Source organism: Taeniopygia guttata, chromosome 2 (genome assembly GCF_048771995.1).
Source record: "Taeniopygia guttata chromosome 2, bTaeGut7.mat, whole genome shotgun sequence".
Taxonomy (NCBI): Eukaryota; Metazoa; Chordata; class Aves; order Passeriformes; family Estrildidae; genus Taeniopygia; species Taeniopygia guttata.
In genome coordinates this window covers 3458747-3483006 of record NC_133026.1, presented here as the reverse complement: position 1 = coordinate 3483006, position 24260 = coordinate 3458747, and the positions used below count along the sequence as shown (strand labels likewise).

The following is a 24260-nucleotide window of genomic DNA, read 5'->3' as shown; positions in this document are numbered from 1 at the left end:
TTTTTTTGTTTGTTTTCTATTGGGATAATTCATTTTTTTAATATTGTGATGGGTTTTTGCATTATGAAGGGATGGATGGCTGTTAGTTTTTATTTTGGGGATTTGTAACAGTAATTATGAATTTATTTTGTAGATATAAGGTAGTTTGTTTAATTTTTGTGAGAGTATTTATATGTGTTATTAATTTAATTGCTTGAGAAATAATAGTCACATTTGGTTTTGTGTTTAGTATGCTTGTAATATGAATTGTTTTACTAAGGTGTTTTAGAATGTGTATTAGCCTTGGTTGTTCATTGCTGATACATTTTATCTAAAGGACATTAGGCACTGGGTTAAAGTTTTTACAAGGTAATTTTTGGTAAATAACATGTTTATTTATATTTATTGGTAACGCAATAATAATAGGTATTGCTGGTTTTGGTTGATTTATTATTGGAGTATTGCAAGTAAGAGCCGAAATTATCAGTCTTCATTATAATTTCTTGAGATGACAGTTGAAAAATTTAAAGTCTAAGAATTTTATTACTGTCTTTGTTTATAATCAGAAAGTCTTGGTTTTTTGTGAAGTATTGGTAATTTTTGTGGGTCTGTATTTATGGTAAGTCTTTTAATAAATATATTAATTTGGAAGTGTAATTCTAATTGTAATGGTGAGAATTACAACATCTCTATTGTCTCACTCTTCACATAAGACTAAAAATAAAATAAATGAATTAGAATAAAAAATAAATAGAATAAAAATAAATAGAATAGATAGGATAAAAATAAATAAATAGAATAAAAATAGAATAAATGAAACACTTCTCAGCTGCCCCATGTCTGGGTCAGAAAGGGGCAAATCACCTTCAGCCAGGCCACTGAATTTCATGGTGTTTTTCACTGGTGGGATTTGAACCTCAACCATGCCCCTATAAAATGATCTCATGAAATCTGAGGTTTTATTCTCCTTTAATTGATATTCTCTAGCCTGGATCAAGTCAGCCTGGTTTATTTGACATTGTATTATTTTTGGCAAAAGAATTTGACTTGAATTCTCTGGAAATAAATAAATAAAGGTAACACTGAGGAATGAACAGGTGTACAGAATAAGAGAAACAGGTTTTAATTTTGTTTAGATTCCAGAGAGATTTTAATTAATTGTGCAAAGATTCATAAGAAACTGGTGGAAGATCAAACCAAGCTGAAATTTATTCCTACTTATTCTTTAAATTATTTCTGTATTTAGACACACCGTCATTCAGCTTTATGTGAAGAAAGAATTAAATAAAATAAAACAAATATGTTAGAAATCACGTTTTGACCTGGAGAACAATACAAAACCCCCAAATAATTTATGAGAACTTTAATTACTTAATTAGGCCTTAGACCTGCTAGAAGAATAAAAAGGAGTAAAAGAAGAAAAAGAGGAAAGAAAATGAAGTTTGTTACAGGTATTTTTCTCAACTTTAAATGATATTTTTGTTTCTTATTCTTCTGTTTTTGTTTTTTTTTTCTTGCAGTGGGTTGTTAAAACTTACTGATCACCTGACAAACTATTTTATTTTTGTAACTGTTTTTTTTCCCCCATTTCCCCCTGTATTTCAGGTTGCAGCGACCCATTCCAACTGCATCATTAAAAAGGAGCAAGAGACTTGTCTGGAGAAGATCCGGAGGGCGACGGCCCTGAACCCTCTCAATGACTCTTCTCCGGGTGAGTTTCAGATCCTGCACCTCGAGCTGACAATTTAAAGTGGTTTTCACCATTTCCTCTGATGCCTGGAGGGGTTTTCAGCCCTGTCAAAGCAAACACTTCATGGTAAGAGGAGCATCACTGCTGCTGAATGAGCTTGGGGAAATTAAAAACAAAAATTCAATCAATGCGGGTGCGTGAAACCATTCCTGGTTATTATCAGAGGTCAGGAATTTGTTTCTCTACTTAAGGGTACAATATGTCTGCAAAACAAATAATAATTTTTTTAAAAAGTAAACGAAAAAGAAAGGATGGCTGGATGTTTTTTGCCTGAATGACAACAGCTTTGGGGACAGGATGTGACACAAAGCACTGCTCTGGAGAACTCATTTTCCTTCCTCATCTCAGCAATAATTTGGGTATCTCTCACATGATCTGAGGCCCTTTGCAGGGATTAACGTTGTGGTGGTTGTAATCTTGATGAAGGATACTCGTGCTTTTGCTGAGATAAGAAACTGAGGCAGCGAGCAAAGAAATTTATAGTTTAATATCCTGCCTTATTTCCTCCTGACTGCAGCAGGAGCCGCCTGTGGCCAGCACCAAGGAGAGAAGGGCAAAGAATGACAAAGAAACTAATTGGAAATCAGGGTCCATTTACTGAGTCCTGTCCAAACTGCTTCTGCTGTGACTGGAATTGATAAAACCGCAGAGAAAAGCTGATAAAACACATTGTGTGTGATAAAAGAGGGGAGCTTTGTCTCCCCTTTTTCTTGCAGCACGTTTTAGTGCAGAAGCAAGGGAGGTCAGAATGCAGGTATCTGTGTTGTCAGGGTCCTCTAAAGCAACCTGGTTCTGCATTTTAGCTGCTAGGAGAATTTCCATCAGAGAGGAGGGTTTCCATCAAGGTCCTGCTATTTATCTCATGCTTAAATTCATTTCTGTTCTGCTGCCCAGCTCTGGGCAGAGGAACTGTGGGGTGTGCTGGAAGTGAGGAGAGCTCAGCGTACCTTGGGCAGTTCATTCCACCACCAGGGATGTGGTTTTGACATCCTCTTCTTTTGACATCCTCTTCGTGCTCTACACAAGATGTTCCCAATTTTTCCCTGGTCCAGAAGTGGCATGAGCAAGGAGAAAAGGGGAAAAAGCCAATTTCTTGTCTCCTACCCGCAGAATGGTGATGATGAGACCTATTTCTTCTGCTTTATGCAATGGCTATTGTTTGGATTCAGGAATTCATAGAACTCCCCAGGTGAGAGGAGACCATTTCACCAGGCAGCTTTTATTTCTTCATCACCCAAATGCAGAATAACCCTGACAGCTGGGGACTATTCACACTGAACTCCTCTCCCTGCCTCTCCCAAATGGAAAGGACGGAGATGGAGGAAGCCCAGAGCCATTGGAAAAAGCTTTTGCATCTCAATGGGATGAAATTGTACCACCCACTCAGGCAGGAAGGGCCTGGATCCTTTCAGGCTCTCACTCCGAGCAGAACCCAGCTGCTCCCTGTTCTGCTCCCCCAGTATTTGCTGAATCACTGGGAAGATTTTTCCCAGGCTCATCGAGCATCTTTTAGTTGTTCCCCACATCCTGTGGCAATGAGTTCTACATCTGATATGGCTTAGAATTAAAAAAACCCCAACATATTCCCTCCAAGAGATTAATCTCCCCGTGAAGGATTCTGGTTATTTCATGTTTGAAAGCATTTTTATTACATGGATCCTGCTTGCTTTCCTTTTTCTCTGCATTTTAAATTGTTTTTTAAATTTTTTTTTGTAGATATGTTTTAAATTTATTATGCTTCACCTCTGGGATTACAGCATTTCACTTCTAAGTCCTGAGCATGAGCCTCAACTTTCATTATTTCATGATACTTATTTCAAGCCAGATCCTGCCTACCTCATTCTCAACAAAGCTTGATCTCCTTAGTGAAATGATATCAACAAAATTCTACCACCTCCTTATTGCTTGAATTTGTGGGAGATCTTTCACAACAAAACTCCCTGAAGATGCAGTAACTCTCCAGAAATTAAGCAGTCAGAAGTTCAGGGTGTTGATTCCTCTTGACTTTCTCCTTCTGCACACAAATATTTTTTATTTGGGAAAAATGAAAATTTCCCCATATGATTATTTTTATATTCAGCCCTAGGACTTACTAATGATAACAGTGGAGAAATGTTTTCAGCTTGTTTCTTTCAAAGAAAGAGAAAGATAGGGAATAACTCCCTTGCTTGTCAGAAACAGCTGAAAGAAGGAAGAAATCCTTCCTGACTGGTGAACAAAATACTGTTTATTCAGAGAAGAAGCACACAATTACCTCTGACTATTCCTGCCTGAAAATTCCCATAGAAAAATTCAATATATAAATTTTTTGAGAATTTATTTCTCCTCAGTGGGGCTGCAAGGTCTGAAATGGGATCATGAGCTTTTAGGAAGTCTTTAGGGGCTTGTGGACATGGTCAAGTTACTGTGACTTAAAAGAAAAATCTGCCTCTTGTGGCAGGTAACAGAAAGAGGATCAGGTACAGAACTTGGGTCTGGAACATGAACAGTCTCTGTTTTCTGTATTTCTGCATGTGTTTCTACCATCTAGAACGATATTATAAAATATTAGGGTGCTTCTCCAAGGCACCTGTTCAGAGACCTTGTTTTCTGCACTGGCAATTCTCTGCATGGGAAGCCCCATCCTTGGGTGGCAAGAGAGGAACAACAACTTCTGGTTCCTACATTTTGCAAGAATTCAGCTCTGCTGCCTTTGCTTTACCCCCTTGCTGTGTTCAGTGAACACAAACGTCGACCAAATGGGGTTTCTGACGTTTCCTCCTTTCTCTCCCACTCTACCTCTCATGCCCAGATGTTCTGCTTGTTATTTCTTTATTCTTCACAGCAGTTTTCTCTCCTTTTGCTGCTGGGCCCTGCCTTTAATGCTTCAGAGGCAATGATTGCCTTGAGATTTTCTGTTTGGTTTATTTTTTTTTTCCATTAGTTTTATGATGGATTCTTCCTCTTAAATGCTTTAAATTCTTTAGGAAACTTTATATGAGAAGAAATCAGGGGCATGTGCTGACCCTATGTGTCCATTCCCGTTCAGTCATCACTAACAACCTGAATGGAAAAGAGAATTTGAAGGAAATGAAATCTCAGCAGGACCCAGAATCTGACTCCCTTGCTCTGGAGGAAGAATTAAACTGATAAAGGGGAGTAATGAAAGCCAAAGGCAGACAAGAGAGGAAGGAGAGCAGTGATTACTCCATACTCAACTTCCCCAGGCAGTGGTGCCAGGCTATTTCTTACATCAGTGTTTCCAATTTCCTTTGTTTGTGTTTTCATCCCTTTCCTACTGTGGAGCTGCCCCAGTTTGTGCTGGACCCTCTTCTAGCTCTCACCAACCCTCCAGGTATTTTCTCCAGATCAGAATTGATAAATCTCACTGCTGATCCACATGCACCCTTTTTTATTTCTATTTCTCCCATCCAGACTCTTCTGACCTGTTCCCAGCCCTGGGGCTAGGAATGACTGACACAGGAGTTACTCAGATATTAATGAGAGTTTCCTGGCTTAGGTGCATTTAGTAGGGGATTTATCTAATTAAATGTTGATACCTGCAATTGCATCTGCACTACAAATGAACAAGTTGCCTTCCTCAGTTTGTAGTTCTGGTGTTTACCAAGCAGAGCCTGAGACATAATTTATTTCATTCTCAACATAGATTAGATGATGTCTGTTTTTTCTCTCTGGACACATGGAATAAAGGTTGACCGTGTCAGCTCTAAATAATCACATTTAGGTGTCTACATTTGATCAGAAAAATCCTGCCTTTAGCTTCTGTCTTTATTATATTGACTAGGTCATGCTGGAGATCTGGATTACCCCAGAAATCTGAATTGTGATTGAAAGAAGCCTGCTGATGAAACGGAGAACCATAGATTGGCATGAAATAATTTTTCCCATCCTGTTCCCTGTCTTGCTTTCCCCTGCTGGAACCAGATATTCCAGACTTGTCCCTTGAGCATGGCTCCCTCTTAAATAGTGAGAGAGTTCCTTGAGTGATTTGCAGATGTGTGTCTACAATTTAGTGTTGAAAGTGCCTAAAATGCACTGAGCCAAGGTGTGCCAGAAGTGAACTCAGCACAAGAATTTGAATAGAAGAAGTGATGAGGCCTTGTTGGTGATTATGTGGTTCTTTCACTTGCAGCCCTTGTTTCCATCCCACTCCTCCTGTCCTTCCTCTGAAAAATATAGAGAGGAAGCAACATTCCCAGGCATGTCAAGGAATTGAAAGGAAATAAGGATTTGAAGGGATGTGATGATTCCTGCAAGGAATCACACTGAATTCTTGTTAAATTTACCCTGTAAATCAGCAGGAAAGAAACTGGTAAGGGCACCAGGGGGTAGGACATGGTAATTAGGAGGCAGCGTGGTGATGCAAGGAGAGATTTTGAATTATGTTTCCATCACACAAAGATGATGGAGCAGGTTTTTTTTTTCAGTTTCACATTTTTTATTGAGTGTCTTATCAACTTCTTTTTCTCTCAGAGCCTTTGAATTATCTGCTGTTATTTCCCCTGGCACCGCTGGGAAGACATTACTTCACTGTGTCTCCCTTATTGAAGCAGCTGTGCCCAAGAACAACAGGACTAGGATTGAATCCAAGCAAATTAATTCCTAGAGTTGGAAGGGCATAGATAAGAAAATGTCTCTATAACCAGAAAGTTTTCTCTGTGGCTCCTTGTAAAGTAGAATACAGACCTAGATCACTTTGATTTCTATGGATCCATCTCTCCTTGGTCAAAGATGCTTTTTTTGGGCACCGATGGATTTATCCATGTGATACTGCATAAAGTGTCTTTACTAAATTCATATTAGAGCTGCTAGGAACAAGGAAGAATTTCAAGGGAGAAGCCAGGGGCATGTGATGACAGACACGGGGTCTGTGCTTATTTCTGGTATCCATTCTGTAGAGTCTTTGTCTGAACAAATATCCTATGCACCCTTTGGGACCCAAGCTGTGATCAAACTTTGCTTTTTCTCAGGCAAATGCAAGGAAAAGTTCTTCACTTACTTCATGTTCCAAGTATTGGTTCATTCTTTACCTCTTTGTTGAATTTCTCTTGACTTTATCATCATGCTTTTTAGATGTTTTTTGGGAAAAGGGGAATGGTTTAAAGTGAAAAAGGGGAGATTTAGATTAAATATTGGGAGTTAATTCTTCCCTGTCAGGGTGGGGAGGCTCTGGCACAGGGTACCCAGAGAATCTGTGGCTGCCCCTGTATCCCTGGAAGTATCCGAGACCAGTTTGGATGGGGATTTGAGCACTGGGACAGTGGAAGGTGTCCCCATGGCTGGGGTTGGGAACTGGATGAACTTTAAGGTCCCTTCCCACCTAAACCATTCTAGGATTCTCTAAGTTTGTTTACCAAATAGAGTGGATGAATTCATGTCACCTCAAAATGGGTTTTAAAATAAAGTAGAGAGATCCTTATCAGTGCTAGATATTGAAACTGCATTTATAGTCAAGAGGTCAAAATCAGAACTTGGAACTCCCTGAGACAAATACTTACAGAACTTACACTTGCCCTGCTTTTGCATCCACCTTCTGCTGAGAAGGTTGTATGATAAATGCCCATTTTTGTGCTTTGCCTACTAACACAATTGTTGTGGATGTCTGAAGTTGGATTGAATGAATTCTGTTGGTGATAATGACCAAAATCTTCATTTTTCTAGGCATAAACCAAGCTTCTGGCTCCATAAAGGATCTTTTCCTCAAATGGAGCAGCTGAAGCTAAAATGGTTGATGCTGACTTACTGTGAATTCAGCCACATCAGTGAGGCTGAAACCCTGGAAGTGCACTGGCATTGAAAATGTTCAGCATCAGCTTAGCAAGGGGAAAGAAAGTTGTCACAGTCAAACTGCCCTGGAATAATTTAAGGAAAAGTTTTCTGCCAGACAAGGGTGCAGACAGGACAAACATCAAATGGATGAACCACCAGATTTCTTGGAAAAGCCTCCAGGATGTTTTTTTCTTATTCCTCTTGAATACACAGCCAAGCAGTATTTACCTAGACTGCCTGGGGGGACAAACATTACAATAATAACTTTTTGGTGAAGAATTCCTGGAAAGAGGGATTCAAATACCACCCACATCCTAGACATAATATTAATAGCAGATGAGCAGGGATATTCCTTTGGCATTGTAACTCCCATGGTGCTGGGAGGAGAATTAGAGTTTGTGTGATCCTACAGCTTTTTCTTCCAGGCCCAGCTGGATTGCCACTAGCCTGGGACTCTCTGGGCTATTCTCAATCAGGGATCACAGTGTGGTTGGAATTGTGTTGTTGGAACCCTTGGTTGCTGAGAATTTCAGACTTTCTGGGCTGACAGGCACTGACCCCCAGGAGAACACTGCATTGACCTGAGGCTGTGGAGAAGCTTCCAAAATGGAATGGCAGAACTGGGATTGTGGGTGTGGAGTTTGAATAGAAGTGTGTGATATCACAGGGTGGGAAACTCAGAGTTTAAGGGTTTAGAATGCAGGAATAGATATAAAGCAAGATGGAGGTTTTGGGGTGGATGCTGCTCCTTCTTCCTCACCTTCTTCGTGGGTTTGGGTGGTTTTGTGTAATTGGATAAAAAAATCCCCATTGTGGCCAAAGGTTGCTAGGTCAAAAGTAAAAATAATTTATGTGTCATTTAATTGGACAGTTTATCCTTCAAAGGCCTCGTAGAGAGAGAGATGGGGTTCCATTTTTAGTTTGTCAGAGTGAAGTGCTGCAAACCCTGATATAGAGTGATGTAGAACATCTGAGTCCCAACATGAAATACCACCTTGCAATTTAATCCCAACCCTGGCAAAAAGAAACAAATACTCCTTCGTCGTGTGGGTTTCATTTTCAATAAAATAATTCCTAAATAGAGTGCCCTCTTATCTTCAGAGCTGTGTGCTATCCATGGATGAGCTAAACCATGGCAAAGAGGTGGAGTTTGCAGTCCCACAGGTGTGTCCTGCATCCCCCGGGCACAGCTCTGCTGTGGGTTTCCCACAGCACACAGGATAGATGTGGTGACTTCAGTCTCTGCCATAAGAATCTTAACCTCAAACCTTGCAAGTTCTTTTTCACTGATTTGTCTCCAGGCACAGAATTTGTCTCTCTGGGTTTTAGTGAATAGCACCCCAATTCTCTGACCTGAACAAAGTCTAAACCCCGTAGAGCTGTGGATTTTAGGGAATAACACCTCAGATCTCTGACCTAAATTAAGTCTGAACCTAAATTAAGTAGAGCTGTGGGTCCTTCCTTGGAGCTGTTCCTTTCCAGCGCTGGGTTCCTGACATTTGGGGATAAATCGTTCCCTCTAATGGCCTTTTATCCCTCTCCTGGTTCAAGAAGAGGATGAGTTAAACCCTACGGATTCCCTAACCTGGTTAAAGCTTAGGCAAGGTGATCATCAGCCCGGGGATGGTCAGGGAATATGACTCAGAGAAAAAAAGATGCAAAAATTGCTGTAATGGGGCAGAAATTTCTATTATCTCCCCGGCAGCAGGAGCACACTTTGGTTGTTTAAACAAGGACTGCCACCTTTGCATGCCCTGATGATAAATCTGAGTTTAGTCATCTTCTCAGTATTTGCTGGACTTCCATTCAGAAAAAAAAAATGGAAAGAAAAGTACTGGAATTTAATACCTACAACTTTAAAACACCATTAGCTGTGAAACATGTGTATGAGCTACTGTTCCCATCCCATAGTGTATTCATTGTGATAATTCCCAGCTGGTTCTTTCAAAGCCATTACTTTTGTCATCTCCAGAATTGCCAGGAAGTCCCTGTGTAACAGGCAAAGAACATGAGTTAAGAGAAAATGAAAGGTGAATTAGAATTTGTCCAGGCAGCTGGGTAAGATAATGACTCGGATAAGATGAGTTTCTGGGAACCAGATTGAATAAAAGTATTTCTCTGCAAGCAGTTTAGTCATTGAAAAATGCAGGCTCAGGTTGCATGTTAAAATAATTAAGGCTGGAAAATAGCAACCATTAACAAATTTGGAAAATGAAAATATATGGCCATTTCATATTGTTCTGTTCAACAGAACATTGTTTCAGAGGTATTGGTACTTAAATTGAATTAAGGATAAGAAGTAAAGAAATGATAAAATTCAAGATAAAAAGCTAAAAATGAAATTTCCTCTCTGCCTGTCTGGCTCTTTGTTTTCATGTCAGACAAGATGAAGGAAAAACTCTCACTTAATTGAACAGAATGTGATTTTTGTGCATGGTGTGTTTAAAAATAAAATATGCATTGTTTACACAGTTCCACCTGTGAGATCCTTGTTTCTATGGAGACATCCAGTTTATTAAATCCTCTCTTTTCTTTGGTCCAGACTTAAATATTATCAAGAAGACCACTCTGACCATCTAGTTCATGGTGTACATGATGATCTAGAGCAAAGGGAACAATTTCTTTCCAGTTTATGCAGAGACTATTAAAGCATGAGGGTTTTCATCATCTATTGTTTCTTTTCAGTGGGGTTTTTAATTTGTGTTTTGTTTATTTTTACTTGGTTGGTTGCTTGGTTTGGGGTTTTTAATGAACATTTTCAAATGCACTGTGTAGTAGATGCAACCTGGTCTAGTGTAAAGCGTCCCTGCCCATGGTGGGGTGGAATGAGGTGATCTTTAAGGTCCCTTCCAAACCAACCCATTCCATAATTCCTTGATTTTAGATGCCTTTGCAACTGATTTTACTTCTGAGATGTGGGTACTCTTCTAATTCATGCTGTCCCAAGCAATTGGGAGCAGCACATGTAATTGCAATCATGTTCTACCAGGCCACTACAGTTGAAAAATTAATGATGAGCATCAATAATACCCAATTAATGAGCGATGGTTTAATCTGTAGTCATGAGCAGCTGGAAGCTGTGATAACATGCATTCATCGAATTCTTAATGTCTGTAGTACCAAAGCTAAAAAAAAATCCCCAAAAAACTGTTAAGGAGTCACCTGAATTATAAGTGAGTGATAATTAGTATGTGAATTATGAGTGATAATTGATTAGTGATCTGTGATGGTCAACTTCTTTTAAACCACTACTCTATCCCAGCAGGCAGCTGCTGCACTTTTCCTTGCATGGAGATTGTGTTTTCCTAAAGATCCTGCAAATGTGTTGTAGAGATGGGTAGAAACAACACACTGAGCAATGTATCAAAGGCTTTTTTTATTGCTGCATGTTCTCCTTTTTTATGCAGTCTCCAGTTGGTTAGTAGCTTTCTTGCCAATTACTCGGTTTGTTAGTAAAAAGTATTTTTCTTGTCCAGCAGCTGGACTCCATGATCCTTGTGTGTCCCTTCTAACTCAGGATATTCTGGGATTCTGTGAGTTTTCCTCACAGAACTTGAGGTTTCTGTGCCTTAGGTGTTTCCAGATTGGCTATTGCCCAAAATCTGCCCTCCCGGTCCAAGGACAAAAAGCTGCTTTTTGGGGAGTGACTCATGGGATGCATTTTGAAAATTTACTTTCCAGTGAGGACAATGTTCTCCAGAGTTGCCTGTTCCTATCTGATGCCTAAAGAGGCTGACCTGGACCAGAGGCTAGACAGAGTTAAAGAAATAAAGCAGGGATTTATTAAAAGGCCTTCAAAGGATACACCTGCGGCAGTACAAGAGCCAGGCTGTGGCTCCACCCAAGATGGACTCCAAGTCATGAATTTTCACACTTTTATAAATTTTGGTCCATTTCCATATTGGGGTTAATTGCTCAATTACAGCTTCAGGTGATGCAGTCCCATCCTCCCAAATTGCTCTCCTCAATTCACTGCTGTTGGTACATTTTGGGCCTTAAGCTGCAATAGTGTCCTTGATTCCCAGGCTGGAAAAGGATTGTTTTGTGTGACTGAACTGTGAGGAGAGCTTGCTAACACTTTCATGAAGTTCAGAGTTCTATACCAATGCAGTACAGAATCTGGAAAATGCAAAAGCTAAAACTTAAGGCATCAATCTATCCCCACAAAAACTTTGAGGGCCATTCAAATGTAGATGTTGGCAATGGTCTATTAAATCCCACTCTGGAAAGCACATTTGCCAGGTGCTGCTTCCTTTGTTCACAGGAATGGTTGTCTGCTCAGAGAACAATAAAAGTGATGGGAGCAAGAATGGGCAGGAAGAAATCCCCAGGGCATTCTGTTGATAATTTTGAGGCTTTCTTTTGATAACTTGGATTGGAAGATTTTTCTGTGCCCACTTAAGAATCACCTCTTCACCAACATTGTGTTCCTGGAGGAACATTCTGACATTTCTTCTTAAATCACTTCTTTTTCTATTTTCCTGTACTCTAGGATCACTTGGAAAATTTTAGCTGTGAATAAAATGTTGTTAGACCAAAGACTCAAGAGAGTTTTCTTAGCCTGTTCTTACCCTGAAAGAGTTTTTTTCCTGTGAGATTTCACCACACACTGATATTCTCACAGAGGTGGCCAGTGCTTAAAACTGCCCAACTGTACAATTAAATTTCTTGTTGCAGCTCCTTCTGTGCTACATCCACTACTTCTTAATATACCTCACAAACTTAAGCCAAGAACTTCATTACAGGGAACTGCCTACTCAATAATACATGCAGCTGAATAAGTGTAATAATTTGGACTCCTGACAGGCTTTGCATATTGATTTTTCCTCAGCAAAATAAAACTGAAGCACAGTAAGTTAAATCATCTTCAGATGGACGAGCAAGTTACAGAGCTGTAACAAGTTTTTAACTGCTCTGCCTGCTAAGTGGTAGAAAAATCACTGTATATACTTATCTCAGCATGGCAAAAATGAGATAATTCAGCCCTATTTACCCTCAAAAAGCAGCTGCACTAAGTCACATTGATATATTCTATGCCCATGGCAGGGGAATTGGAATTAAATGGTCCTTAAGGTTCTTTCCAAGCCAAAATTTTCCATAGATATCAACTCCTTGAGCCCTTACTAAGTTTTATTTTTTTTACACAAAGTTCTTGGCCTTTTCCACCAGTGGAAGAAAAGGGAGGAGGAACTGTGGGTCCAATCTTCATCGTATTTTCTTGTAGTTTCTGTGCAGAAAAGGAGGATGAGAGTGGGGAAGGGAGATCCTTGGCTTTGACCATGAACTGCTGTCCAGCACTGGTGGCTCAGAGTGCATCTGGAAATTTGCTCCTGAAAAAAGGCAGGGAATGAAAAATGTGCAATTCCTTCGCCAAATTCCTCACAAGAGAAGGAGGGAACAAGGAAGTATAAACTCTGTCATGTAATTTTTCCTGTCCTTTGTAGAAGAAATGAAAGAAAAAAGAATTTGTATTTTGTTTTGGGGGTCATAAAGCTTAATATGTGGCAATATTGCCTTCCAGAGAGGAGAATTTTGCATTCTGTGCAAGAAAACAAATTAACTTGGCCTGTGCTGTTCTGCTTCCCAGCTTGAGATTTCATTTTCTAATATGAGTTCCACCACAGAAACAAGTTATTCTGTGGTGCAGGAATTCTTTAGCAATGTCACTCTTGGGTTTAAAGGTGAAATTAATCTCACTTTAGCTGGCTGAAAGTAGAATATTTGTCTAAAGCGGACGTGTAGGCTTTCCTATGAAAAAAGAAAAAATAAAAAAAATTAAAAAAAAGAGAAAAAAAGTTGATTTGACCAGACTACATTTTATAATTATTTTAAGAAAATATATTAAGATACTTCAGAACTAAGATAGAAGACTTTGTGCCCTATTGATGTGTCATCTAATTTTCCTTCATTTCCTATCAACAGGAATGTTGAACATTAGAATCCATCTCTTTTCCAGTATAACCATTATTCCTGCAAAATAGTTGGAAAGGAGTAGAATTTAGAAAACTTGCCAACAAGACTTCAAATTGATCCGTTAAAATAAATGTTCTTTCCTCCTATTTTTCCTTTGTGAATTTTGCTCCCAGATGCCATGAAGGCTCACGATTTTGACAGCTCAATGAATGTATCATGTCTTATAAATTATTTACAGATGAATCAAAGCAATTACCTGTCTCTTGCACAACATTGTAAACATGGAGTTTAGAGGCATTTTTAGTTTGAACTTGAATAATTTTTGAGCCTCGAGCCATGTGGAAATACCCAAAAAGCCTCATTTCCCAGCTAATAAAAAATTTATAGCTATGATCATCTTGTTTTTCAAAAAGATCTTTGACAAGTCACACCTTTAAAATTTTGATGATTCCTTAAGTAAACACATTTTTTACCAAAATTAGAGCAGTCAATCCCCAGCTGGCAGTGGAAGGGTTCTGCTGCCAGCATCAAGAACAGGTGGAATTCTGCTGCTCTCAATTCTATCTCAACTGAATCCAACAGGCATTTCTGTTTCAGGGGAGAGAACTGTGCTGGGTTCTGTATTTAGGGAAAAAATGCCCCCCTTGGGGAAAAACTGCATCACTGGATGTCAGACATCTAAATTATTTGCTAAATTAGCTGGTGAGTCTCCCAAGGCTCCTTGTAGAGTTGATAGATACAGAGATTTACATTCGGTTTGCATATTAAAAAACCTTATTAAGGTGCCTTAATAAGCAAGCTGAGTCCCACTGAAGGTCTATCCATAATCTCAGAGAGCTGAACTGCCTATTTCACTTGCCAGTCCTGGAATTCCTCTTATTTTCAGTGTTCTTAGATGTTATTTTGTTTTCTTGTTGGTGTTTTGGTTGTTGGGTTGTTTGGGGTTTTTTGATTGGTTGGGGGTTTTTTGTTTTGTTTTTTGGGGGGGTTGTTGTTTTGTTTGTTTTGATTTTGATGGGTTCTGTTTGTTTTTTGTTGTTTGTTTTTTGTTTGTTTCTTTGTTTTTGGGGTTTTTTTGGGGTTTTTTTTTTTTTTGTTGCTCTTTTGGCTAACCAAAGGGGAACTTTACACAAATAGTTGGACATTGGTTGAACAAGACCATTTTCACTCTTCAAGAGCAGAGAGTTGAGTCTTGAGGACAAGCACCTGCAGATGCTTTTCTTATTGATCCTTTTCCTTGCTTTTCTGATTATCCTGAAAGCCATTTCATACTTCCACGGCAGCTTGCACTTTTGGTAATCAAGCCATACATTTCCTGCTCCCAGAGCTGCTGGAATCGATTGGTTTGTGTCCTTTTGCAGCAAAACAAATCGAAGGGAGCAGAGTGAAACAACACAAGTGCAAATCACAACCCAAACAAAAGGCAAGGCTGGAAGAATCCATCACTGAGTGACCAGCCAGGACCTGGCTGGAAAAATTACTGGACACAGAAGTCAATGTACAAGGAAATGCTTTAGAGGAGAAAAACAATTATTGGTGTGTGTAATGAGTATGCCCAAGCCATATGCCAAGAGCAAAGCCAAATTGAAATAATGAGCACAAACAATTGATAAAATGCTCTGAAGGATTGTTGGGTATATTTTAAGAACGTGCCTCATCCATTTTCCCAATACAGGAAAGGACTTGATTCTGCTCCAGGTTTTTGGCCGTAAAAAAATAATGACTAATGGAATTCCACCCCTTCTCTGCTAACTTGCAAACTACCCACACCAGAAACCAGTGTTATCACAACTGATTAATCCTGAACAGAATTAAACAGAGTGCTCCCAGTCAGCAAGAGCATTTCATAATTGTCTTCATGCAGGACAGACCAGAATTGCTGATTTGTTTCCCATTATTCCACTGGACTGAGAACTGATAAAGAGATTTTCCAGTGGTGTGGTTACAGCAGATGAGATTTCTCACTTGGGTTATAAACTGAGTGTCTTTTTTTTGCGCTTCCTAATTTTTTCTATCTGTTTCTCAAATAGACTGTGGACAGATAAATCTATCTGAAGACAAATATAAATATAAACCTATAATCTATACCTGCATAAATACACACCTACAGTTATAAAAACTTATATCTAACTGAGGTTTACATCAGGATTTAATTGTAAATCTGCTAAATAACAGAATATCTGTTCATTCATAGAATATCAGGAAGAAATTTATTATTGTCTTTATATATTACACTGAAATTATTGCCAACCCTGCAAGGCAAAAATTCTCAAGTGACTGGAACATAAAGAAATTTCTGGATCTTTGTAACTCAAGCACACAGAATTATGCCCTGTTACACACTTTTTTCATGCTTTGTCCAGCTCATACAAATGTCACAGACAATGAGAACTCCCCAAATTCCTTTTAGATAATTCAGTTATGGTTTCTTTTGCCTGGGTGCAAGGAATGATCTCTGTGAACACCACAGGTCCCTTTAGGATTATTTTCCATTTTTCCATAATGATTCCATATTCCAACTAAAAAGATTGATTAGATGTATGCAAATTTTCATAGTTATTTATTACTTCATATGGGAGAGTAATTACCTGCCCACACATATTTGTGAGAAGTACTACAGAAGACTTTCCTTTCTACTTATCTTTAACTCCTAATAGGAAGAGGGAAAGAAGGAATAATAATATACTTACCTTTCATATTTCTATTTTAACCCATCTCTAAATTTTCTAAATCAATTAATCTCTACTTTGTAGATGCTTTAGACATGGAGAAACTTATTAGATCTTTTGGAATTAACTCTTTATTTACAGGAGTAAGCCATACAAAATTGAGGATGTGCAGCTTTTTGGGTTTTTTCAGAAATATTGTTAAAATCCACATTCTTTTCAAAATACTTTTTCCTTTGATGATTCCATCAATGACTTTTATGGAGGTAGTGACTAACCCAGCACTGCTGAAGGTTTGATCCGTATCTCTGTATGTTGCTGTTACTGCTCCTGTAAATTGACCATAAATTGTCAAGTCTTCTTGGCAACCACTTCCTATTTCTTTGTGTATCTTGCCAGCCTTTAAACAAAGAAAGCCAGACCCATCACACTTCTTCTGGTCCAAAGACAAGCAAAGAGGAATCATCATGTCTCTATTTATTCAGGTTTTGCATTTACACAACTGTAATTTTGGGTCTTCCTGTGGTTTTCTGGGCATTTTCTTACCGTGTTCCTTGTACCTAAACATAAATACTTCTGACACTTTCTACACTGTTCATACCATTTCCAATGAGGCTGGATCACACTGAATTTGCAGTGTTATTTTTTTTTCCACTCTCTGAATACATTGTTAGACTTTGTTAGACTCTGACATTGTGTTCCTCCTCAGGAGCATGAAATGCAGCATGTGCACATCCCCGTAACAGGGGATTGCTGGACTGGCTGTTGATAGTGGATTTATTTCCTTTGTTTCCTCCACTAGACCATGAGGTCCCACGAGCTCTAATAAGGAGTTGTTTGACTCACCACTAGAACGATTTTGAGGACAGGTTATGGAATTTGCACGCTGGAAGAAATTAAGTTCTTTAATTCAGTCATTTCTCATCCTCTGAAGGTTTGAAGGAGTAAACAAGGAATAAATGCCTCTCAGGAGTGTCCCCACTGGCGTCACTCTGCTTACATCAGGAGTGAATTTGGCCCAAGATCATTTATAAGTTACCCTCTCCTACATTTTCCACACAGATAATTCTATTTATAAATAACAGAAGAGCAAGAAGGTGGGGAGCAGGAGTCAGAATATGAAGGGGCAGCTTGGTTTTAGAATTCTGGAGAGCCATTTAGAGTTCAGTGTCACAATTTCTTGTGGCTTGTTTGGTTTTGTTTTCCAGCTGTAAAGAAGAGCAGAAAATCTTTTAACACCCAGAGCTACCCTGAAACAAAAATAGTAATAATTTGTAAATTCCTTTTGAGGGATCTTAATATATGTGCACCACAATTTAATTTAATTTCTGAAATTATCAGTCACATAGACTTGAGGTCAGTTGCTCTTTCGAGTCATTTATTGCTTGCCTGTTTTCTTTGGTCTGTTTATACTTTTAGAAACAAATCAAAATTCCCGACAAATGTTATTGACTGGGCAATTATTAACCACAGCCTTTGCCTGAATAATTCCCATTGAAAATCCCGTTCTCTTCTGTTGGGATTTTTTTAAGACTCATACACAGAGACCGTTTCAAGGTTTGTGTCCCATTTTAGTCCCACTCCAGTGCTGTTGTGAGATTAGTTAGAAATGAACAAATCAAAGAGAGATGTTATCATTCTTTTCTTTTGAGACTTAAAAGATTTGGAGCTGTGAATTTATTACTGTGAATCCTCAAGGCTCAAGAGACCTGCTGTTAAATTTTCTCCTCATCTCCTTCCATGCCATTAAATCCTGTCTCCATTTTCAAAGGCATGCAGACTCCAAATTACCAAAAAGACAGTTTTAAAAAATTTCTACTTTCTCTGTCTCCATGGCAACTGTTTATCCCAGAGATCTTTCCAGATGTCTTCTTCAGAGGCCCATAAATCTCATAATGGACCAAATATCACACGAAGGGTGGCAAAACTGTCAGTGGACTGTTCAGTTCTCCAGTTTGGGGAGATGTTTAACCTTTTTAGCCCTAGCTGAAAGCCAGGTTCACTGTGAGGTACATTAATACTTGTGGGAAAAATATATTAAATACATATAATATTTTATAGATATGTATTTATTTCTATCCAGTTACTTCAACACCACAACCAGTTGCATGCTTAGATAATATTAATTAAACTATTAACAAAGACAGGCCACAGCTGGCAGTGCTCCACCCTGCTGTCTTTGGTTAATCCCTTTTTATGGCCAGGTTGTGGCTATAGGATGTGACCAAGGAAAGGTGAGGCTTTGTGGAAGAGCAACATTTTTTTATGGTTATTTACCCATCTTCTCAAACTCTGCCTTGACTCTGCAACCTTCAGGCAGGGTATTTTATGATGCTTTTCCCAGAAATTACTCTGAGCCCAGCCATGTAAAGATTAAAATTTGTGGCAGTGTGATATATGCAGCAGCTCCCTCTCCCCATCTGTCTCAGCCTGGAGAATTAATGAAAGAGAGAGTTGAAAAAGTGCAAGATGCTGTCTCCTTCCCCTCAGAAGGGAGGGAAGTGAGTCAGAACCACTGCTGGGGGAGAATGATGATGTTCTGGCTGCCCCCAAAAATAAAGGATGCGAGGGGGACTGTTGGAACCCTGGCTGCTGAGAATTTTGGACTTTCTGTGCTGCCAGGCACTGACCCCCAGGAGAACACTGCATTGACCTGAGGCTGTGGAGAAGCTTCCAAAATGGAATGGCAGAACTGGGATTGTGGGTGTGGAGTTTGAATAGAAGTCTGTGATGTCACAGGGTCGGAAACTCAGAGTTTAAGGGTTTAGAATAGAGTAATAGCTATAAAGCAAGATGGAGGTTTTAGGACAGAGGCTGATCCTTCTTCCTCACCTTCTTTTCCATGGGTTTTGCATAATTGGACAGAAAAGTCTACATTGAGGACTTTGAGAGATTAGTTATTGGGTTATAAGTGAAAATAACTAAGTGCAGTTTCTTAATGGGATAGTTTAGCCTTAAAAGGCCTTGTAGAGAATAATAGTGAGCCATTTTGTAACTTATTAGTAGAATGCTGTAGAACTCAAGTTGTGTCAAGGGAAATTTAGATCAGATATTAGGAATAAGTTTTTTACAGAAAGACTGATAAAGTTCTGGAATGGCTGCCCGGGGAGGTGGTGGAGTCCCCATCCCTGGGTGTGTTTAACAAAGCCTGGATGTGGCACTGGGTGCCAAGGTTGAGTTGAGGGGTTGGGGCTGGGTTGGACTCGATGATCTTGAAGGTCTCTTCCAGCCTGGTCATTCTGTGAATTCTGTGAATTCTGTGAACTCACAACTTGTAATATAGATAAGAAGTAATGAACATCTAAGCCTGAATGTGAAATACCATCTCAAGTGCCTTCAGTCCCCACCTTGGCAGGGGCAGAAAAGAAGCTGAGAACCAGCAGGGGACCAGGTGGTCCAGCAGCTCCCTGTGGTCTCCCACATCCCATGTCCTGAGCAAGGCTGGATTATCTACAGCTGCTGAGCCTGGCACTGCCTCGGCTTCTGGCAGCTTGGAAGTGTCATCCTGTCCCCCAGCAGCAATGGGAAAAAAAAAAAATCTCCTGATTTTTTCAGTAATTTCACAGAGTCTCCCCGCCTCCCAAACAGCAAAGCAGGGACGTTCTCAGAGAGGAGTAGCCAATCCTTTTTATTATATTTAAAGCAGGTTTAAAAAGAACAACAACTCCGCTCAATTTCCCAGCTTATTGGCTTTTTACTCTCCTGCTTAATTAGACAAAGAAATGTTCCAGAGGTTTTGCCAAATTGAAGTTTTCCTTTAAAACTCTTCAAAGATCACCTAAGGCCAATTGGTTGGCAGCACTTAAAAGACTCTGGAGGTTTTCTTGGATGAGGTTTTTTCTTGCAGGTATCAATGCAAGAGGAGCAATAAGTGTGACCTTAGAAATAAATATCCTGGGACTGCAAAGAACTAAACAGCTTTAAAAGCAGAAAAAGAATTTACACTTCTCTGGTTGTAAATAACAGCTTCTATAATTTAAAAGCTGATCTTTGCCATGTATAAAATCTTCAAGGAATAACAACAGTTATAAAATACAGTATATTTCATATATCAAGTATGATATGTTTTGTAATTTGATAACATTTATATTATACAAATTAATTTAAAAATAATAATAGAAAATATTGACATAATTAGGATAATAGTATACAGTAAATGTGTATTTGTAATTAAAATATATGTTTATTTTATCACGAAGTCATATTTTATAATAGTATAATATTTATTTTATGAAAATAATGTGCTAAAAACATGTTATTCCAATTAAAAAACTCAGTGTTTTGAGTGCTTTCCCTTTTAGTTTTTAATATAATCTATTGCTAATGCAGTGCATTAGAAGTGAAATATCTCAAATAATTTTTTCTAACATTCTCTTTTATTGATTAAGGTGATATTTTAAAAAAGTTCTCTGCAAACAGTGCTGCATGTGGACTTCTGAGAATGCCATCCCATCAAACAAGTAACTTTACTGAAAATGCTGCACCAGTAGAAATTGCACTGATGCTTTATAAGTCTCTTTACATAAAGAATGGATTCTATATAATCCTAATATAGTTCTGGGAAACTTTATACTGAGGCAGCAGCTGTCTAAGGACAGCTGATGGAAAATATTGAGGTGGGCTAAGTGCTGGTGAGTTGGATCACATTTTATTGTTCTTCACAAAGCACTCTGGCAGAGAAACTGGGACTATACCTGTGGAATTTCTCTGATTCCAGCTGGTTTAAACTTAAAATCAGACTTTGTCTCATTGCCTTTTCTAATTAGGGAAAGAAAATATGCATCTCCAGCTTTTAAAAGTTTATCTTAGAACAGGTTGCTCAGAGAAGTGGTGGAGGTCCCATCCCTGGAAGTGCTCAAGACCAAGTTGGATGGGGCTTGCAGTGATGCCTCAGGTTTTAGCTTTTATATTTTTCACATTCTGTGCTGCTTTAGTGTGTGGGTCTGAGCTTCATATCAGGGGATGCTGAGCTCTCTGCACAGAGCAGGGAGACAAAACAATTCCTTCTCCAGCTGGGCACCAAGGACAAATGATCCAAATCTCAGCCCAGGAGCACAAACACCATGGGCTGGAGAGAGAAAAACAAGCAGGATGGGACTGCCTGGGCTGAAGCTGGAATGGGACAATGAACTCCAAGGTGCCAATGGAGCAGAACTGATCCCAGGGAGAGCCCCCGGGAGCGCTCGTGCATTTTGGGGCCATTTTGGGTCATCTTGGGTGCCTGGCTGGGCTCTGGTGCTGCCCAAGGTGGATCCATGGAGGAGATCCTTTTAATAAATCCCTGTTTTGTTCTTTAACTCTGTCCAGTCTCTGCTCTAGGTCAGCCTTCACAAGGCATCAGGGGCACCCTGGGATAGTGGAAGCTGTCCCTGCCCATGGCAAGGGGTGGAATGAGATGATCTTGAAGGTCCCTCCCCACCCAAACCATTCCATGATGATGTGATTCTGTGAGAATTAGAAATTTCCTATCAGTGCCCTCCACAGCTGTTTGGTTTTGTTGTTGTTGTTTGTTTGTTTGTTTGTTTGTTTGTTTTTGTTTGTTTGGTTGTTTTTATTATTATTTTGTACACTCTAAAATAATTGCAGAACTTCCCTTAGAGGTATACATAAAGCTTTTATGCTGATGAGGTGAATGAATACCAGGTTAGACAGCGCAAGGTGCTTCTCTGGACAGCAACAGCATTACTTGGATAGAAAAAAATACTTCCTGGTGTAAGAACTGGGCCAAATGACCAGATGAAAGAAGAGACTGGTTTCTCATAGTTCCAAAATTTATCAGGAGCAGAACTTGAAGGGAAAATAACCCTTTCTTTCTCTTATAATTTACTCTAAAATTCCAGTTGATCTTACATTTCTATTCTGTTGTGGCCTGGACTTTCAAATGAAACTAAAGAGCCCAAGAACCTCAGAATGGTTTGGGTTGGAAGGGAATTTAAAAATCATCTCATCCCACCCCCCATGCCATGGGCAGGGACACCTCCCACTATCCCAGGGTGATCCAAGTCCCATCCAACCTGGCCTTGAACACTGCCAGGGATCCAGGGGCAGCCACAGCTTCTCTGGGAACCTCTTCCAGTGTCCCACAGTAAAGAATATCTAACACCTTATCTATGCCTGCCCTCTGGCAGTGGGAACCATTCCCCGTGTCCTGTCCCTCCATCCCTTTTTCCCAGTCCCTCTCCAGCTCTCCTGGATCTCCTTTAGGCCTTGAAAGATGCTCTGAGCTCTCTCTGGAGCTTCTCCTCTCCAGGTGAACATTCCCAGCTCTCCCAGCCTGGCTGCAGAGCAGAGGGACTCCAGCCCTGGAGCATTTCTGTGGCCTCCTCTGGGTTCATTCCAGCAGCTCCACAACTTTATGTCATGGAGGTGGGATCTCACCAGAGCAGAGCAGAGTGGCAGAATCCCCTCCCTTGTCCTGTCCCCACCCTGCTTTTGGCTCTCTGGGCTGGGATTGCACACTGCTGGGTCTGACAGAGCTCCAGGGTTGGTACCCAACTCCAAACACTTCCAGAAACAACATTTCTGTGACAGGAGCTCCTCAAAGACACCTGCACTTTGAAATGTCAATTACTTTTGGAAATCATATCCCCATGCCCAGGCCACGCTCAAGCCCTTATTTATTTTGGCATTTACCCAGATTTATGAAGGAACAGAGAGCTCCTATCTCATATTCCCCTCTCTCTGAAAGGCTTTATATGTAGTGTGCCCTTTAGAAGTTATTGTGCACCACATAATTCAGTTTAATATGCTGGTTTGTTACATTACGTTTCCTTTGATATTACTGTGCTGAAGGCAATACGACCTTGAAGGTGATATTTTAAACCAATAAATGTGGAGAGGAACTGAAAATCAAACTGGATGCTGTAAGCCAGAAGGGTGGATTTTCATCTCAGGCCTTTATTTCCCTACATGAAAATTACAGAAATCTAACATTTATGTAATTACATTTTTTTCTTGATTTGCCAAGGGAAGAAATTTTATGCAAATTCTTGTCTATTACATCCTGTCTATGTATGAATCCATAAATTTCACTGTTACTCATTCCTTTGTGCAGTCCCCCATTTTTGACAAAGGGGTGCTGGATATAAGAAAAATACCAAAATAATAATTTTGATAGAGATGCGGACAGGTAGGAATTACCCACTTTCTTTAGAGGAGGGAATGAGTAAATAGGGAGTTACTACATGAGGATTTGCCATCTAAAAAAACATCTCAGCTTTGCACTTTCTCTTGCCAAAAATTTGTCAGGGATGAGAGGAAGTATTTTGCACTAAGGCAAGATGAGGACAAAATCTACAAAATCTACAAAAAACACAAGAAAACAGGACACAGATCCACCAAAAAGAGAAGTTTTTACACAGTTCTGGTGACACAGTGACTCTAAGGTGATGAAAGACAACAGGCCCTGTTCTCAGGTGATTTAAAATTAAGTCCATTCTTTCAACACAGTGAACTTCACCTATGGGGCTGCCTAAAATCGGTTTCATATCTACTCACCAGTAAACTGTGACTCTCAGCCCTAGACAGAGGAGAAGAGGAATATAAGAGACTGATGCCTAATGAGTTTTAGGTTTTTTTATAGATTTGTAGCTTTGCAGATTTTTATTATCTAGATGTAGATTTTCTAGCACTTTCTTACACTTTAGAACAGTAGTTACCCTTTCTCACACATTCTGTCACCTTCCTAAGTCTCAGGGACCCCTTCCCAGGTCCAAGTCCCATCCAACCTGGCCTTGGACTCTTCCAGGGACAGGACATCCACTTCTTCTCTGGGCAACCTGCTCTAAGATAAATTATCAGCTGGAGATGCACATTTTCTTTCCCTGGTTAGAAAAGGCAATGAGAGAATGAGATGAAACGAGAGAAAGGCTAATTTTAGAATTTATGGAGAGAAGACTTCTAGAATTTCTAGAAGAAAAGAATTTCTAATGAGGCAATTGTCCTGTTTTGCACCAGCACCTGGGAGATATAACAAATTTTAGGGTTAAGAGCCCCTTGGAGGGAATCCAGTGGGGCAGGGTGGGTTACCAGGACAACCAGTCCATTATGGGATGTAATTTCTAGATATCCTAATTAATGAAACTTATAAAAATTGTGAAAATCCAATGCCATGCCTGTTCACAGGGATATTTTGAGCACCTGAAAGCTTTCATTAAAAGACTGCTCTTGATGTTATCAATCCT

At 39.6% G+C, this 24260-nt stretch overlaps 1 protein-coding gene across 14 annotated transcripts in view; it reads left to right on the top strand.

Annotated features, from left to right (window-relative positions):
* Positions 1-24260, top strand: part of ADCYAP1R1 (ADCYAP receptor type I) — a 144225-nt gene that overhangs the window by 58130 nt on the left and 61835 nt on the right. For 13 of the 14 annotated variants that reach the window (XM_030264180.4, XM_041714324.2, XM_041714323.2 and 10 more), the window contains one exon: positions 1585-1690. In XM_030264180.4, the coding sequence (XP_030120040.2) occupies positions 1585-1690 (106 nt within the window). Of the gene's footprint in view, positions 1-1584; positions 1796-24260 lie in introns of those variants that run through there. The other variant, XM_072925266.1, reaches the window with a different exon arrangement.